We start from the raw sequence: 19,543 nt of genomic DNA on the forward strand, positions 1-19,543 counted from the left end.
TATAATGGGTTGACAGGTTTTGTGTGTGTTTTTTTAAGATACATGCAGGTTTTTGGTAACTTTTATTTTCGTTGGAAGAAAGTTTAAATAAAAAATAAATTTTGCATGTACCAATGCCATCTCACTAGTCCAAGTGATCAATTTCAATTCACAATTGATCACACTGATAGGTCTAAGAGTCAAAGGGATCACACAAACAAGACTAGTGTCTGCAAATACTAACTGATAGAATCAAAAAGGGAGAGAACGATCCAACATGAGAAGTGGGATACAGCAGACTTGTAGAATGGCAGATGTCCCAAACAGCACTCTGGCCTCAGAATCAGCCCTTAAGGCACTTGGATCTGGCTGAAGAGCCCATGAGAGTATTTTAGGCAGGGAAAGCCAAGACACTCTGGCAAAAAAAAAAAAAAAAAAACCCTAAATGAAAGATCTCTGCGAGTGAGATCCCAGTAGAAAGAACGGGCCATCAAAGAAGGAGGTACCTTTCTCTGAAGGGAGGAGAGAACTTCCACTTTGACTATAACCTTGTCTAAATAAGATCGAAGTCAGTGAACTCAAGAGGCTTCCATAGCCTTGGCAACTCATGACTAGAGCCTAGGGAGATTACTGATGCCATAAACAAGAGTATCAAATGGTTAAGTCAGCAACAGGAGTCACTGTGTACTTACTCCTTATGTAGGATCTCTGTCCTTAATGTGTTGTAGCTTTTAAAAATACTTGTCCTGACTTTAGATGTACAATGTAATACCTTATCCTTTTTAGTATTTGTTGTTGTTATTGTTGTTGTTGTTGTTCTAGTACTAGTGGTTGAACTCTGTAATTAACACACAATTATTCTTAGGTGTTTAAATTTTAACTGAAAAGTGATCCCTGTTAAATTTCAGAGTGGAAAAAGAGAGGGAGGAGATGTACAATTTGGGACATGCACAATCAGACTTGCCCCAAATGATGGAGTTAGAAATGTGCCAAGGGATTCCAATACAATCCCATTAAGGTGGCATGTACCAATGCCATCTCACTAGTCCAAGTGATCAATTTCAGTTCACATTCGATGGCTCAGATAGGTCTAAAAATCAAAGGGATCACACAAACAAGACAAGTGTCTGCTAATACTAACTGATAGAATCAAAAAGGGAGAGAAAGATCCAACATGGGAAGTGGGATACAGCAGACTCATAGAATGGCAGATGTCCTAAACAACACTCTGGCCTCAGAATCAGCCCTTAAGGCATTGGGATCTGGCTGAAGAGCCCATGAGAGTATTGTAGGCATGGAAAGCCAAGATACCATGGAAAAGAAAAAAAGAAGACCTAAATGAAAGATCTCTGCGAGTGAGATCCCAGTGGAAAGAACGGGGCCATCAAAGAAGGAGGTACCTTTCTCTGAAGGGAGGAGAGAACTTCCACTTTGACTATGACCCTATCGGAATAAGATCAAAGTCAGCGAACTCTAAAGGCTTCCATTGCCTTGGCAACTCATGACTAGAGCCTAGGGAGATTACTGACGCCATGAACAGGAGTGTCAAATTGTTAAGTCAGCAACAGAAGTCACTGTGTACTTACATCCCATGTGGGAACTGTCCTTAATGTGTTGTCTAATGTGCAGTGATGCTATAACTAGTACTGAAACAGTATTTTTACACTTTGTGTTTCTGCATGGGTACAAACTGATGAGATCTTTACTAATTATATACTGAATCGATCTTCTGTATATAAAGAGAATTGGAAATTAAAAAAAAAACCTGGTGTTAAATTGGAAATGGCATAGAAAATTAATTAATTAAAAAATATTATGTAGGATCTCTGTCTTTAATGTGCTGTACATTGTGATTTAATGCTATAACTAGTACTCCAACAGTATTTTTTTTTTCACTTTGTGTTGCTATATGGGGGCAAACTGTTGAAATCGTTACCTAATATATACTAAACTGATCTTTTGTATATAAAGAGAATTGAAAATGAATCATGATGTGATTGGAAAGGGAGAGGGAGCGGGAAAAGGGAGGGTTGTGGGTGGGAGGGAAGTTTTGGGAGGGGGAAGCCATTGTAACCCATAAGCTGTACTTTGGAAATTTATATTCATTAAATAAAAGTTTAATTAAAAAAAATAGTTCCACTGAATTCTTCATTTTCTCTGGCCTCAGGAGGAGCATGGGGGAAGTAAGAAAGAAAGAACTTTTCCAAGGATGCTCAGTAAAATCAAAGAAGCCATTAAATTTGTCTTTGTTTTATCATTTTGAATCAAGTTTTTTAGCATGTGACTTCAACGCCCAGAATGGAAAGTGAGTAAGGTGTATATCACTGTCTAATACACATTCTTCATCATCTGTCTTTTGGATGTTTAAATGTTTGTAGTGACAGTGATCTTTCAGGCCCTTCCCACAAGCTATACATCACTATTAATGGAGTGCCATGACTAGAAAATTCAATCGCCATGATGACTGTTGGAAAGCATATGTTCATTCAGACCAGCAACACAGAGGGTTTTGTCAGTTTTAACATATGCGTTCTTTTTTGCAGATGGTTGAGAAAAAAGGTTATCTTCAAAAAGCTAAAATTGCAGATGGAGGAAAGAAATTAAGGTAATAAAAGCCCTTTAACTCCCTTTTTATGACTAAACTAGTTCCTCATATCCTCAACTTTTGTCACTGCTGTTGTTTGGGAATCAATCCCCAATGGTATCAGACCTGAATACCCCCCTCTGCTATGACTGTGTCCAACATTGTTTTTAATGTAATTATCAATTTCAAAGAAAGTCATTACATTCTACACTGTTGCACAGAACATATAAATGAAGTGCTTCTTGTTCTCTAAAGACTGGAAATCTTACCAAAAAAATGGATTAATGGATCTTGATTCAGGGTTCAAAGATTAGGGGATTAATGGACTCATTTGCAATATATAAAAATCACCCTATTTTACATTAGGCAGATATTTTGAAGAATGAAGCACTTGATCTTCTTTTATAGTTCAAAATAAAAGTCATTTTCGATAAGTAAAAGAAGAATAAAATCATGAACATAAGGTAGGTGAGAGAAATTTTAAAATAGACTAGAAATTCCCTTGACAACAATAAAAAACTTAAATAATAAAGCTAATAAGAAGGTTGAGAAATGAAAATTATGCTAATTATGTTACATGTTTGGGGTATTTAGAAATAATCACCTCCGTTTTTGCTATTTCTGTTATCAATCCTACCATCTACTTAGCTTTGTGTTAGGTGATATGCAAGGTAAAAAAGTACATAGAAAATGCTCAAACTGAGAGACAAAGCCTTTACCCACAAGTGTATTACTAACAGTTAAGACCATATAGGATAAATGTACTAAGGAGCTATGCAGTAGTACACCTGTTCAGTGTAAAATAAAATTCATTACCAGAATAATACTCTGGAAAATATTAAAGAACAAAAATACTTTTTTGATGTCTATAATGGATTATATGTGTATTTAAGTGAAATAAAATTTGAGGAATGAACATCAGTCATTCCTCTATTTAAAATAGCTATTTTAATTTTTAACAAGCTCTACTTTCTGCTCTATTTTCTGGGATAGAAAACAAGACCTTGAGTTTTCTCATAAATTGATCTCTGCAGAGGCTTTCTTGAAAGGTCCAAGAGAAAGATTCACAGGAAACAAGGTCAATTTCAGGGCCGCTTTAAGAGATGGGGCTAGTCCCTACCACAGTGGAGAGCTGGCTCTGTGCATGAGGATCTGAAAGGGCAACCAGGGACAGATGGAGCCTGACTGGTCCAGCAAGAGTGCCCTCCTTATACTGGGCCTTATTTGGACTATATCAGCTCAGGAAGACTGGTGCTATCAAAATCTCTCCTTACATGCATAATCCAAGACCCTTTCTTACCTGATTAGCCATGTGGAGAAAAAGTCCCCAAGGTCTTCCCTACTTCAGTCACATCAGCACTTCACTGGGGCTTGATAGGAGACCAAACTGACAGCATTGGTCAGTCTGACCCTCCAGCCACATACAAGGAAGGGGAGGAGATCTTAAAGGAATCCACCCCCAAAAAATAAGGCTGCTCTGCCATGATGATTTTATAAAGTATTCATGTCCATAATCCATTTATAAGCCAATCTAGCACCATTTTCTTCTAGAAGCAGTGTTGGAAGGATGCTAGAAGCAGAATAGGACCCTCCCCCCAGTCAATTCGATGCAAACACATTTTAGGTAGTTTCAGACAGTACCATTGTGTATTTGTTACTTTAATCAGTTTGCATACAATTTCTGTTACAGTTTAAATTCATGTAAACATTAGTTTGTGCTCTATTCTATTGTTATTTCAATCAGCTTATATAACATTATTCATTGTTTTAACTTTTTCCATATAAAGTTAAATAAAATTTAGGTTTATATTTTCCCCTCACCCCAGGTACAGAATTGAGTTGATTATGCCCCGCTTATGTGGCTTTGAGTTATCATCATTCTGGGCAAGACCTTTAGCAGATTTTATTTTATTCTCAGTCTCTAATTCTCACTTCAATTAACTGTAGACCACCCTTCTAATGTATTTAATGTGTTCATTAAACCCAACTGTCCATACAGGTATTTGACTATAGATGTGGATTCAAAAAAATGAGTAGCTTGTATGCATATGTTCTATATTGCATAAGCATTTTTTAAAGATTTACTTATTTATTTGAAAGACAGAATGACAGAGAGAGTAGAGAGAGAGTGGTATCTTCCATCTGCTGGAAGACACCCTAAATAGCCCCAATAGCCAGGGTTGGGCCAGGCTGAGGTCAGGAGACAGGAACTCCATCCAGGTCTGCTACATAGGTGGCAGGGTCCCAAGCACTTCTGCCATCATGTCCTGCTTCCCCAGGTGGATTAACAGGAAATAAAGTAGCTTGGATTCAAATTGGCACTCAGATATGAGATGCTGGTGTTGCAAGAGGTAGCTTAATCCACTGCTCCAAAATGCTGGCGCTGCATAAATATTTTTATCTTCTAAACCTATTGATGTTTCTTTTCTTCAATTATTCATTGTTGCTGCTGATCACTGCCCATTTTTCTATTTGTACAATCTCCTAAAATCAGGTCTAAATTGTCCACAATGCCTTTCATCCCAAGCAACAGTGTAATCACACATATCTGTCTCATTTGAACATGATAGAATTCTTTCAGGCATAAATGCAGGAGTGCAGAACCGCTTAGTGATAAGTCACACACACATTCATAAGTCCACTGAGTGCTGTTTCCAGACTTTCTCCTGAATGAAGTAACCTAATTCATACCAGTTCACTTTGCAGTGACAGACGGGTCCCGTTTCCCCAATAATCACATCAGCACCCAGCATTCATTATCCAATGCTCTGAATTTCGCCAAATTGAAAACCATATGATGTTTCCTCAGTTTTGCTTTGGTTGGTATTCCACTGATTGCATTACAGTTGAGCATCATTCTTTATTCTGGAATTGACTATTCATAATTTTTAATTATTTCCTATTGAGTGTCTTGCATTTTTAAGGAAATAATTTGAGTGAAGTCCTTAGGCAGTCTAGAGAGTAATGTTTTCTCAATTTAAGTATGTGGGATTTATTTTTGTTTTAATGATAAATATTTTGTAGATGGAACATTGTATAAATAATCACCTTGTTCAGTAACATATGACATACCACCTTGTTGATGGGCTATACTATACCAAGTCATTCACAATCTCCTTTTATATGTGATTTTTAAAATTAGTCCATTTTCATACTAAAAGAGCTATAATTTCAGTAAACTTCCTACTACTTGTCAATTTTGCTTTTATATTTTCTAAAGATAAATGCTAATCTCAGATTACTTGATCAAATTACGTGACTATTTTTAATGAATTTTATTATGTGTTACCATATGGCTTACCCAAGGAGTCTAAATGTTTTTATCACTAGCAACAAAAACGGTCAGTTTAGTCATAACCTTGAAAAATTGTGTAATTTTTATCCCATTGATAATTTAGCAACTATTAAATAATACACTATAGTTGCTATAAATTTTATTTCTTATATAAAATTTCTTTTGATTGCTTTTTACCATTTGTCAAGGATTTTTATATCATTTTTATAAATTTTAATGAGTTAATAAGCAATATGACTAGATGCTTATTCTGTCAAGCACAGTAAATGCTTTAATGGTAATATTTAAATAAAACAATATTAGTACCTTCTATTGCACAAATGGAAAAATTGGATCATCTGTATTAACCTCTCCTTTCTCCTAAATCTTACTGATGATATATTTTATAATCACACAATTTAGCTATGGCCTATGTTTGAAACATGTTTGCTTTCTCTCTCATGATTTAAGCTGTATGAGGACAACAAGCAAAACTTGCCATTTTATTTCATGTCTCCAACAGCATCCAGGCCTTTGTCAATTAATAAATAAGTATCTGTATAATGTTTTCTACTCAAAAATCCATTCTAAGTCATCCACACTTTGTATCCTTTCCTTTTTTTCTTTCTTCTCCTTTTTTTCCTTTATCTCTCCCTTTTGCATATTTTATTTTCACTCTAAGAAAAGTTTGACCTATGAATATGAACAAGAGAGGTTGAAATGAAGAACTCATTGGCTCTATCCTACATTCATCAGAGGCCCTAAATATAGCCTTATTTTGAAATGAGGTTATACACATTTCCCCAGTGACAAAATGACAGGCATGAAAGCAGAATACAGGCAGCATTCAACTTTAATTTTTAATGGTGAACATTGAAAATATGCCTTAGCTGTTCTGAAGAAGCTTCAGAATTTCTTCATTTAGGGAATTCCATCCCCAAAACTGTAAGTAGCCCAGGCCTCTCTGAAACTCTGGGACCCTGGTAAAAAACTTATTTTCAATGCGTAAATTTACAAAAGGCATCTGGCAGCCTGTTTATGTTATTTCAGTTCCCTGAACTTATTTCTCCCTCTGTGCCCCTCACTTCCCCTTAGCTGGCTGCTTTGTGGCCCCGTACATCTTATCAAATGTAGATTGTTTCTCTCCTTTCCTCTTCAGAGGCGCATGGAAAGAAATACTTGGGGTGAAAATACAGACGAAAGATGAGTCTATAAAGAAATGCAGGAGAAAGTAGTGCAGTGATTATGTCTAGTAGTGCCTGCTTTCATCCTGTGGCCCACAGATATCAGACTTCTGGGGCTTTGGCTTTTGTGTGTGGGTGTGTGGGTGGGTGTTAACAGTTGTTGCCCAGCATGGACTTCTACCATGTGATGCAAGATTTCTAACTCATGTGAACTCAGTTTTTCCATGGCCCATTCTGCTCAGGATGGTAATAAATTCTTCCAGGCTGAATACCTGACCTTCTATATTGTCCTGCACCACCGACAGAGATGTGTGTTTTATATCTCAGCGTCCCTTTGGTTTACCTTAGTGTGTTTTATATCTCAGTGTCTTACCTTATAACGGGGCACAAGGAGCTTAGAATATGAGAGATAAGAAATAAGTTCCTAGACCTCCCACTTGGAGGATAATTCAGAACATCTAAAACTGTCTGAGGGATTCTGTGTGACATCAGGCACACTGGAATAAATTGCCTTCACTCCCATTGTGGTGTGGAGCGGGGTCAGATCAGTGAGACCGAGTCAGTTACCAAAAAAGGTGGGCCCAAGAAGAGTCTGAAATTCATGAAGTTCTTTCACGTTATTTTCTCTGACTTTTGGGTTCATCACCATGTAATTACAGGAGAGGTGGGTATAGGATATACAGCTTTTATGTTTAGAGTAAATGTGCAAAACGTGGACCTCAAGATAACAGATTCTTAGAATGGTAATGAATATGTTAAGGGCTCTTTGCATCAGCATCTCCAGATAAGCAGTTGAATCAAAGTTGCTGTTATTCTGTGCTGCCATCCGGTGACCATTTTGTAGAATGCCAAGCTGATGCCTGTAGAGTTTTTTTGTTTGGGGAATTTTTTTTTGGTTTTGTGCTTTTTGTTTTTGTTTTTCCAATTTCACAGCTCAAGAGATTTTTTAGGATAGTTCTGTGAAGTGTTTCACTTGAATAAAATGCTCTATCGATTGCATAAATTGGACACAACTGCCTATATGAATTTAGCTCTCCCTCTTCCTCAATTATAGTTAGCCTCTTCCTTACCACCAAAACTCAATGATTTCTTTTGTGTGTAAGAAACATAAAATAGGCTGGCACTGTGGCACAGTGGCTTATTCCTCTGCCTGTGATGCTGGCATCCCACATGGGTGCTGCTTCTAGTCCTGGCTGCTCCACTTCTGATCCAGCTCTCTACTCTGGCCTGGGAAAAAACAGTAGAGGATGGTCCAAGTGCTTGGGCCCCTGCACCCACATGGGAGACCTGGAAGAGGATCCTGGCTCCTGGCTGTGGATCAGCTCAGCTCTAGCCGTTACGGCCAACTGGAGAGTGAATCATCAGATGGAAGACCTTTCTCTGTCTCTCCCTCTCACTGTCTGTAGCTCTGCCTCTCACATAAATAAATAAATCTTTAAAAAGATAAATATTTACATTTCTGTAAATTACATTACAAGTCTGTTTCTTGCACTGAATCACTAGTAATAACCCCTCAGCTGATTGTTACCTGTAAATCTGTGTGGAGACCTGAGATTTAAATTTAAATATGTGTCCTGAAATATGTGTCTTGCTTAACCTTTAAGTCTATTTAAAAAACAGTTTCAGTCCTCCTGTGGGTAAAAGTCAAAAACAGTTGTCTCAAAGATATGATGAAGTATATAGACAATACGTGTTTCTTATTGATGGATGAAGTTACCTGTTCACTGTTAACAGAATTTACTTGCTGACCGTCATGGTAGTGATGGAAGGCAGGGATAAAAAGGCCTTGCAGATAAGCATTGCCAAAGTCATCTAAGACTTGACTTTTTTTTTTAATATGTTATTATTTATTTGAAAGTCAGTTACACAGAGAGGCAGAGAGAGAGAGAGAGAGGTCTTCCATCCGATGGTTCACTCCCCAATTGGCCCCGACGGCCGGAGCTGCACCAATCCAAAGCCAGGAGCCAGGAGCTTCTTCCGGGTCTCTCTCACAGGTGCTGGGGCCCAAGGACTTGGGCCATCTTCTACTGCTTTCCCAGGCCATAGCAGAGAGCTGGATGGAAGTGGAGCAGCCCAAATGGGATGCCAGCACTTCAGGCCAGGGCGTTAACCCACTGCACCACAGCGCTGGCCCCAAAACGTGACTTTGCACCAAGGAAGAGTTCTAGTTCTTCTGTTACAGCAGTCCTGTATCACCTTCTCTTAACTCCTGTCATGAGACACTCTATAGACATGCCTAATATGATTAAAGGGAAAACTAAATGTTGCTTGCTCTAGAGGCATCTGGTACCTTGGAATGACAATGGTTTTAAAGGACCAAAGACTTGGCCTGAATCCTATCTTTATCACTTCCACGCACTTAAGTTGATGTAGCCTTGCTAAACTTCAGTGAGAATTGCTTGGAGAAGTGTTTCCATGTTTATGGACTGTCTTCATCTAGTTAGCACTAAAATCCTTAAGGTGTTTCTTATTTTTCTCTATGTATTCAGTTCTCTTTGAAGAAAAACTGAAACCAGTTAAATTGAGCAAAATTTACTCTTGTAAGAAAAAAAGTTTCTAGATCTGCGAAGCACCCCAAACAAGATGATTTAGAGTGTTCCACCTCACCCAATGTACAGGATATTATCTATAGATAGAGAAAAGAGAGTGACAAACAGAAACCACCTGATTGATTGTATTTACTTTATATGGTCATGTTTGCGCAGCTTTCATTCTCTGGTTGCCTAGAATTTCAGCAGCTGTGATTGGTTGATGCTCAGGTACTTAGCTTTAAGGCTATACTCTTAGATTAGGTTACCATTTGTTTGCACGCTAAGCTGGGTTACAGTTCTTTGTGTACAAAGGCTGTCTGTAGCCATACTTATTGTTCAGATCCATAAACTGGTTTAAGGCAAATTAATTTTGTGTTCAGCCTGATAACTGTTTAACAGCTTAGTGGTTAAATTATACCATGCATATAAAAAGCCAAGCAGTGTACCTGGTACAAAGAGAGAATAAGATGACACAACAGCTCATACTTATTATCACCTCATATCTGAGGAGTCAAGAAGACCCCAGTAAGGAGCTCAGGTACTGAGCTTTAGAGTGCTAGGGCTTTTTTCAGTCTTTCTAAAATAGACCAGGTAAAACAGTAAATAAGAGAGCCTATTTTGCTCTAGCACACCAGATTTTATAATGTAAAGGTTTCAACTAAAACTGCCTTGAAATCTGACATTGATGATATTCATAACCAAGACTATATTACCTAATAATTTCAAGGAAAGCCAGCTTAAAGTATTGAATAAATTCTACACTTTGGAGCCAAAGAAGGCCAAAGAAACTCACTTTAAGTCTACTTCTATGGCCTTAAGTCAGTTAACTAAACTCTTGGCGCCTCACTTTCCATATTAGCAATTTGAAACACTAGTACCTCCATCCTATTTTTGTGTGTGAAGCTGAACATACACTAGACAATCAAGCTGATGCAGCTTACTGAAAATAATTTGTGCTGATTATTATTTTAAATGAAATCATGCTTAAAATTGGAATGAAAGAGGAGCATCTGAAAGTTTGTTGCATCATTTTTTTATTCTTACTTTTTTTATTTCTTTGAAAGAGTGACAGCAAGACAGGGAGACAGAGAAAGAAAAAAATGAGAGAGATCTTTCATCCGCTGATTTACTCCCCAAATGGTTGCAATGACCAGAGCTAGGCCATGCCATTGCCAGTACCAGGAGCCTCATCTAGGTCTCCCATGTGAGTGCAGGGGTCCAAGGACTTGGGCCATCTTCCACTGATTTCCCAGGTACATTATCAAGGAGCTGGACTGGAACTGGAGCATCTGGGATATGGAATCCCATTGCTGCAAACAGTGGGTTAATCTTCTGTGCCACAGAAGTGAACCCTTTATTTCTCATTTTTAAATGAAATTCATGCAATAGACTTCTTGGAAAAAGGGTTAACATCCAGAATCTATAAAGAGCTCAAGAAATTTAACAACAACCAAACTACCCAGTTAAGAAATGGACAAAGGACTTGAACACACATTTTTTGAGAGGAAATTCAAATGACCAACAGACACTTGAGAAAATGCTCAGGATCACTAGCGTTCAGAGAAATGCAAATCAAAACCACAATGAAGTTTCACCTCACTCCAGTTAAAATGGTTCTCATACAGAAATCAACAAATGACAAATGCTGGTGAGGACGTGGGGAAAAAGGTACCCTGGTCTACTGTTGGTGGGAATGTAAACTGGTGCAGCCACTGTGGAAGCCAGTATGGAAATACCTCAGAAATCTGAATATAGACCTACCACATGACTCAGCCATTCTACTTCTGAGAATTTACCCAAACCACAAGAAATTGGCACATGAGTTATCTGTACCCCTATGTTCATTGCAGCACAATTCACAATAACTAAGATATGGACTCAACCCAGATGTCCATCAACTATTGGCTGAATAAAAATATATATAGATATATATATATACATGATGGAGTACTTTTTATTCTGAGATGTAAAACAGTGTTTGTAGTTTATAAATTTATAGCAAAATATTACTGTATGTGAGGTGTAGGAGCTCAGTTGTAGTACTAAGATTCCAAGACCGACAGTTACTATCCTCTTCATCTCATTCAACTAACAGGAACACAATTTGCTATAGTTCAAAGTCCTCATACAGAACAATGAGATAAGTGAATTTCATGCAACTTCAGTGGTAACCAGTTCCAAGTTTAAGGAAGGGTAGAGTTTTGCCAGCAAGTTCTATAAATGATGAAAATCTGAAACAGATTCAAATCAGAACCATTTGTCTGAGACTTACAGTTGATAGACAGCAAATGAAGTATATTATCTCCTCCCTCACAGAAAATGAAAAATATAGTCTGAGGTATAACAAGTGGATTTAATATGGATTTCTCATGTGAGAGGTGTTGCATCCCTATTGACCACATGTGGTCAAACAAACAAAAAAAGATATTCTCATTGTTGCTCTTTTCCCTGTTTGTGGCTATCTAATTATGTCCTGCATAATGAGAAACTTAGTACACCTTACTGCTGCTGTGTACCTAAGAGGAGAAATAAACACTAAGGCAGAGCGAAAACATGTTTGTGATTTTTTTCTTTTTCATTTTTTATAAAAATCTTTTCATTATTTGATTGAAACATTGGCTCTTTGTTTTTGAAGCTCAGTGGGTCCAAGAACATAGTGTTCGTATTTGTATGTTGGAAAATACACATTCTGTTTCTTGTGAGCATGTTTATCCTGTTCTTTTTTAACACAATGGTGTATCATCAAGAAAGCATCAGACATGTAACGGCAACATAATTCTTTTTGTAAATATTAACCTTACTGAATCAAAGTTGTCCTTTCAATCAAACCTCTAGATTCTACCAGGCAAGTGGAAATAAATTACACAAAGATCTTCAATAGTCGTTTTTAACATATTTCTGTGTGGTTTTCTAGGATAAAGTCTTTCTGTAAACTTTTTTAAACCACTTTTGTAAACTGAATTCGATTGTTTGGAAATGAATGTTAAGCTGAAGCACATTCTACCATTGTGATGTAACGGGTAGAAACTTGTGTATATTAATCGTCTTAATATTTTTATCATCCAAAAAAGAGCAGTCTTCATGACACTAACACACATATATTCTAACCATGGCAGTAATATTTGTCCAATGCTCAAGGCACAAATATTACAAAAGAAAATCAAGAGCCATAATTTCAACATTTCATTTACCGATTGTTAGACATTTTTCTGGGCCCAAGTTTAATCATTGACTCAATAAAAATGTATTTAGTCCTATTCTGCCCAAGGCACCTGTGCTAGGCACTCGGAATTCCTCTGTTAAGACAAAATGATTTCTATTGTTTGGGGGATTAATAAAATAAATTGTTTTTGATGTATTTGAGATGGAGAGAGAGAGAGAGAGAGAGAGAGAGAGGACTCTCACTTCCACTAGTTGATTCCCCAAGTGCCAGTAACAGTTATCACTGGGCCAGGGCCAAAGCCAGGAGCCAGGCAATCTCTTCTTCCTATTCAGTTTGGTAGATAAGTGAGTGGTAAGGTGCAGTTCTTACTCGACTGGGTACATTCCTAGTCCCCAGGCTTGACAGATGGGTAAATTCACTCTCCTGGGACTTGAACTGAAACTCTCCTCCAGATCCTCTGACCCATGAGAGATACATCTGCACTCCAGGTAGCTACTTACGGAAGACAAGATCCCTTCATTTCTCCAGTTGGCCCCTTTAAACATGACCTAGGAAGACCCCAAATCACCTTATTATTTACTGATTCTCTCTTGTGCTTTCTACTATTTTTTTTTTATAGAAGACAGACGTATCTCTGCTCAAAAAAAAATCATCTGCAGCAAGTGTTTGGTTCAGTAGATAACACTAGTTGGGATGCCTGCACCACAAGTTGGTGGGCCTGGGTTTATATCCTGACTCCTCTTACAATTCTAGCCTTGTTCTGTGCAAACCCTGAGAGGCAGTAGGTGATGGCTCAAGCACTTGCATCCCTGTCAGCCATGGGAGATACTCAGATTGAGTTCTGAGCACCTGGCTTCAGCCTGGCCCAGCTTAGCCAGAATTTGGGATGTTAACAGATTGAAGATCTCTGTTTCTGTATCCCCCTCTCTGTGTCTGTCTGCATTTCAAATAAATATGGGGGAAAAAACTTTGCTAAAAAAATAAGACCAGGAGCCAGGAACACAAACCAGTTTTTTCATGTGAGTGCCAGGGATCCAGTCACTGGAGCCAAGAAGAAGGCAAAAATCAAGAGCTAGAACTGAAAATCAAATCCAGGTACTTCAGTAAAGGATGAGGGCATCCTAGTGACAGACTAAAAGCCCACTTCCAGATCTTAATTTTTTAATTGAGAATATAACATGTGAAGAAGTTGTGGAAGGCACATTTGAGAAAGCAACATTTAGACTTTGGAGGAGTGGAATTAATATTCAGAAGGGGCTGGGATGATGAAGACAGTCTATGGTAAATAGCACAGCATTGTAATATGAACTATAAATAAATTTTAAAAAAGATTTATTGACTTATTTGAAAGGCAGAACAATAGAGAGAAGGAGGGGGGGACAGGAAGAAAGGGAAGGATCTTCTATCCACTGGTTCATTCCTCAAATGGGCCATAGTAGCCAGGTCTGGACCAGGCTGAAGCAAGGAGCCAGGAACTCCACCCAGCTCTCTCACAGGTGTGGCATGTTCCCTGAGGACTTGAATCATCTTCTTCTGCCTTCCTGGGTGTATTAACACCACAATTGGAAGCAGAGTGGTCAAGACTCAAACCAAGACTGTGATATGGAATGTTGGCCTTGCAAGCATATTTTATAATATAATCTACATTAAAATCTTCCCACATCAGTATAATTGTAAAGTATAGGCTTCATTTTTCCATTATATGAATCCATTATATACATAGATAATTGCATGATTCTATTATATATAACCAATTTCTTGTGGCTTTTTAAAGTACAGAGTTAATAAGAAATTGGTTATATATGATAGATTCATGCACATAACCTTAAAACATGTGAGACTATTTCTTTAGAATAATTATATTTTAAAGGAAGGTACATGTTAGTCTGAAGATGGACATGGTTTTAAATATTTTTTAAACCTACCATCAAACTGCATTCCAGAAAAGATATACATGTTTAGACTTCTACCAATAGAGTATGAGAGAATTCATTTCCTACATCCTCATTAACCCTAGATATAATTATTCTATTCAATTCTTGATATTTTGATGGGCAAAGAGGGAAACGTATATTACAGTTTTATTCATGTATCTTTCATTTCTAGTGAGAGACAATGTTATAAAAATACTGTGATAGAAGGAGTGACCTATGAGTTCATTTTCCAGACCCTGAAATAAGTTAATTCAATGAAAAGATGCAACAGTGAAAGAAAGGGTTCTGAATCCGAGTTTTGCTTTGCTATTTTTGGCTTGCTGTAGAAACATAGATGTCTTATATGAGGGGAGATCATGGATACACAAGAATTGAATTTTTTGGCTGTTGAGAGATTTCAGGAGGATATACAAATTGGAAAAATTTTACTATATATTCAATGCTTTTACAAAATTAAACAAGAACTTTATTATTACCCAAAGTTCATACAGCTTATAGATTTCAATGAAAACAAGACTTCTAAGAAAATTAGTTTAAAGGGGTCGGAACTGTGGCATAGTAGGTTAAGCATCTGCCTGCAGTGCTGGCATCCCAAATGGGCACCGGTTGCTCTACTTCCTATCCAACTCCCTGCAGGTGAGCTGGAAAGCAGTGGAAGATGGCCCAACAGCTTGGGTCCCTGCACCTGCATTGACTTCAGATCCACTCAGCTCTGGAGTGAACCAGGAGATAAAAAACCTCTCTCTCTCTGTCTTTCCCTCTCTCTGTCTGTAACTATGTCTCTCAAGTAAATAAATAAATCTTTTTTTTAAAAAAATAGTTTAACATATATGCTTTGCTTATTGCAAATATCACCCATACTTTATTTTTAATTACCTCTTCAATTGATAATGCTTTTTTTCTCTTTTTTCTTTTCTAAGGAAAAACTGGTCTACTTCCTGGGTCGTACTGTCAAGTCAAAAAATTGAATTTTACAAAGAATCCAAGCAACAGGTTCTGTCCAATGTGGTAGGTAGTTCTCTGTTCTATGATTATCATCTTTTTCAGAAATATTGTTGAATTAAAAGTTTGGATTCACCAGAAATCTCAGTAAAGCATGCAAGCTACCAATGTCTGAAAGCAGATGGAAGAAATGACTCAATAAACTTTTAATCAGATGAAGGGAAAATAGAACTTAGTGTCTGTTTTATTAAGTGGTGCATTTGGAGAATAATCACAAAATGAGATGAATGGTGAGCAGCTATCTAGTAATGTGAAGGTAACACTTTAAATTAAGGTGCCATTTATAAATGCTTTATTCTTATTTATGCAATAATCACTAAATGCAGCTACTTGCTCAAATAATGTATTATAAAGCATGTTATAAAATGCATTAGTAATAAATGCTTAACGGATGAGCCTATGGGAAGCTGTTTAAAAGAATATCATAAGACGTAAATCGTATTAAACCATGTATGTGCATCTTTAACACATGAATTTAAGTTGTTATCTAGCATGCTATAAAGTGCTTCACACATTAATAAATAATAATAAAGTCTTTATAAATGGCACCTTAATATAAGGCGTTACCAATGAGGAAACCCTCTAGGTTAAACGAGGTGATTTTTTTCTCTTAGCTTAACTGACATTCACTAACCTTTCCCAATATTTGTATGACTCCATCTAATGGAGCTAATACAATTTCTGTATCCTGTTGTTATATTATAAAGTGAAATTTGTAGGGTTACTTCACCTATGAAACCTGGAGGAAGGCTTCACATATGCCCACAGAGATTTGGCAGTAATGGCTTGCATAAGCAATCCGAGCTAGTTACTGGGGAAATTCAAGCTCAAAACCTTGCTGCTCCAGGACACAAGAGTTGCCACAAGATGTAGGAGTCAGTGGGCAGGCAATATCTCACAGCCTCCTGATTAGGAAGGACTTGGGGCAAGAACCAACCCGCTATAGCCCATTGGCCTGATAGGCAACAGGGAAAAGAGTCTCCTGGCAAGAACTGACCACAACAAACTAATTTATATTTGGCAGGTAATAAAACAATGGAAAGTTCTTTGCTCTGCCGCCACTAGTCACATTTGCTATGTAATCCTCTTTAAATAGGAAATAGAAAATCATTTTCTAGGAGATGTTTTTTAAAGCAGGAGATTTTAGTAAGAACAAAAGGTAGCATTTGGCTTGCTTCTGATAATTGAAATAGTCTTTATCCCTAAGTGGCTTGCTGATTTTGGAGTCTCTGTGTGGTCCAATCTGTAAACTAATTATGAATAAATTAAAGATATATCTTAGTCCTTTGCATTTTTAACCTCTTCAGAAGTTTGTTTTAGGATTTTGTTTTGTTTTTATTTTTTGGCTACAGTAAGGTTGAGATAATCTTTTTAAGAAAAATAAAGTACCCCTAAGGGCCAGGCACAAAACAGCTCCCATCCACTTGCAAGTCTTTTGTCTTCTCATTGAATGGGTTCTAAGGGGGGAAGTCGGGAAGGGAGGAAAGTGGCTTGCCTTGCTGAGTTGGCTGCTGAGAAGATGATCTTCGTCCTGCTGGGTGAGAAGAATTCCATTGGAGCAGAGTTGATGTGAATGTGCTGGGATAATGGGAGAGATTAGATTCTATATTAAAGCATTTGGTTTATGTTTATTTTATTATTTTAATCTCCCTGTACCAGGAGATGTAATTATCAGCTGCTTAATTTTATACAGGTGAAAGAAAACTGTTTTACATCGTAGGCAAACCTTGCATGTTAGCTCAGTGATTGCAGCACTCCAGTCCAACCTTCAGAATTGTTATACATTGACAATAGATTTGACTGGTAGAAGAAACCCGTTAACATTCTCTGGCAGCCTGTATTTATTACTTCTGGCCCCATTTTCAATGCTCTTATGGTTTCTCCCAGGCATTCATTGTCTTCAAAGTGAATTCAGGGCAGGAACTAACTGTGTTTTGTGGTAATGGGGAAGAGAATTACAGATCGTGTTTGCACTGCATGAATTGTCTTGCTAGTCAACTTCTTGGATTCATTTCTAACCAAGTATTAAAAGCCTGGTGGGATAGCCCACATTTACCAATTCCAGTCTCAGAGAAATGATACGATGATTGCCAGGTCTTGATTAAAGATGCTGTGGTTTTATTTTGAAAGAGATTTATGCTCAAGTTTCTGAATTTCCTTTGCACCTCTTAGTTGTGTCCTGGTGTTGTTCATTGTGTTTCAGCAAAGTTTGTGTTTTCCTCCAAAGGGTCAGTGGAGGCTGCCTGAGTGCAGAATGTGGTGTAAAAGACTAAATAGTATTTTGAACTTTATAGAATGAGCTTTGAATGCTAATGCAGTGGTGAAACAGACCAGCAAAGTAGCTAAGAGCAGAGCTTTGAAGTTGGACCACAGGGGCTGTAATTCTTTCTGCCACTTGGTAGCTGATGAAGTTACTAGCTTCTCTGAGCTTCCAATTCTCACCTGTAAAATGAGGTCAGTGGTTCTGCCATCTAAGTTGCTACAGAACGAAAGTATGAATAGTTAATAAAAAATAAAAAATACATAATGGTTGTCATATAAGTATGAAAGTATAATGCTCTATTACAATGTACTCAAGATATGTAAACATTCTATTGTATAATCATATCATACTATATTCAAGTTTTGCACTTGAAATGATGCAGCATTTACACAAGAGAGAAATATTAATCCAAAGAACAGCATCATGCAAGGCTTCCAAATACAGGCACATGTATCCATGAGTAGCATAAAATGTTTTGAGCATTGACTACTACTGAAAATATAGCCACCCATCCACATAGGACTCTCCATATAACCTACTGCATGTCCAAAAGCCTCTGTCTTCTTCCATTGGTTCTTACCCTTAACACTTTCAGGTTATAAACAAGGGGTCTTCAAACAGGTTCATGGAATACTCATATGACAGAAAAATTTATGCATGGACTTTAAAAATGAGTTTTTCTTTTAACTCCATTTTCCCACAAACTTTTGAAGTACACTCGTATGGCATGTTATAACATGTAGTGCCTGATCCCACATTCCATGTTCATTCCCTTCTTTTTCATTGAGGTTCTTCCAGTTCTTCTCCATCTCATTCATGTGGGCCTGCAATAACAGGCATTCCTTCCTTACAGTTCTAGAGGCTGAGGATTCCAAGATCCAGGCACTGGCAAATCTGCTATCTAGTGAGGGTTTACTTCCTGGTGTGTGTTTGAACATCTTACTGTATCCTCACACCACAGAGAGAAGAAAGAGTGAGCACAAGCTCTTCTGTCTCTTCATATCACCTCCCAAAGGGTCCACCTCCTAATATCATCACATTGGAGGTGAGGGTTTTGAATTTTAAGGGAACACAAACTTTTTTTTTAAGATTTATTTATTTTGAAAGTCAGAGTTACACAGAGAGAGAAGACAGGCATAGAGAAAGAGAGAGAGAGAGAGGTCTTCCATCCTCGGGTTCACTCCCCAATTGGTGGCAACGCCCAGAGCTGCGCCAAACCGAAGCCGGGAGCCGGGAGCTTCTTCTGGGTCTCCCACGTGGGTACAGGGTCCAAGGGCTTGGACCATCTTCTACTGCTTTCCCAGGCCATAGCAGATAACTGGATCAGAAGTGGAGCAGCCTGGAATTGAACCTTTGTCCAAATGGGATGCCAGCACTGCAGGTGGCCAGTAAAGGCTTTACCTGCTACGCTATAGCACCGGCCCCAAGGGAACACAAACATTTGTAACAATATCCAAGGCACATTTCTATCAAAAGCAAGGTCCTCACAGAGGCACAGAATAAATTCACTGGTCCAATTTACTGATTCCTAGGCTCTGAGTCCTTCATGACTTACTAAGTAAAGGATTGACTTCTCTACTTTTTATTTTTAAAGATTATTTAATTTACTTGAAAGGCAGAGTTATAGAC

At 37.7% G+C, this 19,543-nt stretch overlaps 1 protein-coding gene across 1 annotated transcript in view; it reads left to right on the plus strand.

Annotated features, from left to right (window-relative positions):
• ARHGAP15 (Rho GTPase activating protein 15) overlaps nt 1-19,543 on the plus strand; it is a 631,814-nt gene that overhangs the window by 56,587 nt on the left and 555,684 nt on the right. Inside the window, exons 3-4 of the mRNA XM_062199545.1 lie at nt 2,523-2,584; nt 15,570-15,657. Of these exons, the coding sequence (XP_062055529.1) occupies nt 2,523-2,584; nt 15,570-15,657 (150 nt within the window). The remainder of the gene's footprint in view (nt 1-2,522; nt 2,585-15,569; nt 15,658-19,543) is intronic.

The sequence above is a fragment of the Lepus europaeus genome, chromosome 1 (genome assembly GCF_033115175.1).
Source record: "Lepus europaeus isolate LE1 chromosome 1, mLepTim1.pri, whole genome shotgun sequence".
Lineage (NCBI taxonomy): Eukaryota > Metazoa > Chordata > Mammalia > Lagomorpha > Leporidae > Lepus > Lepus europaeus.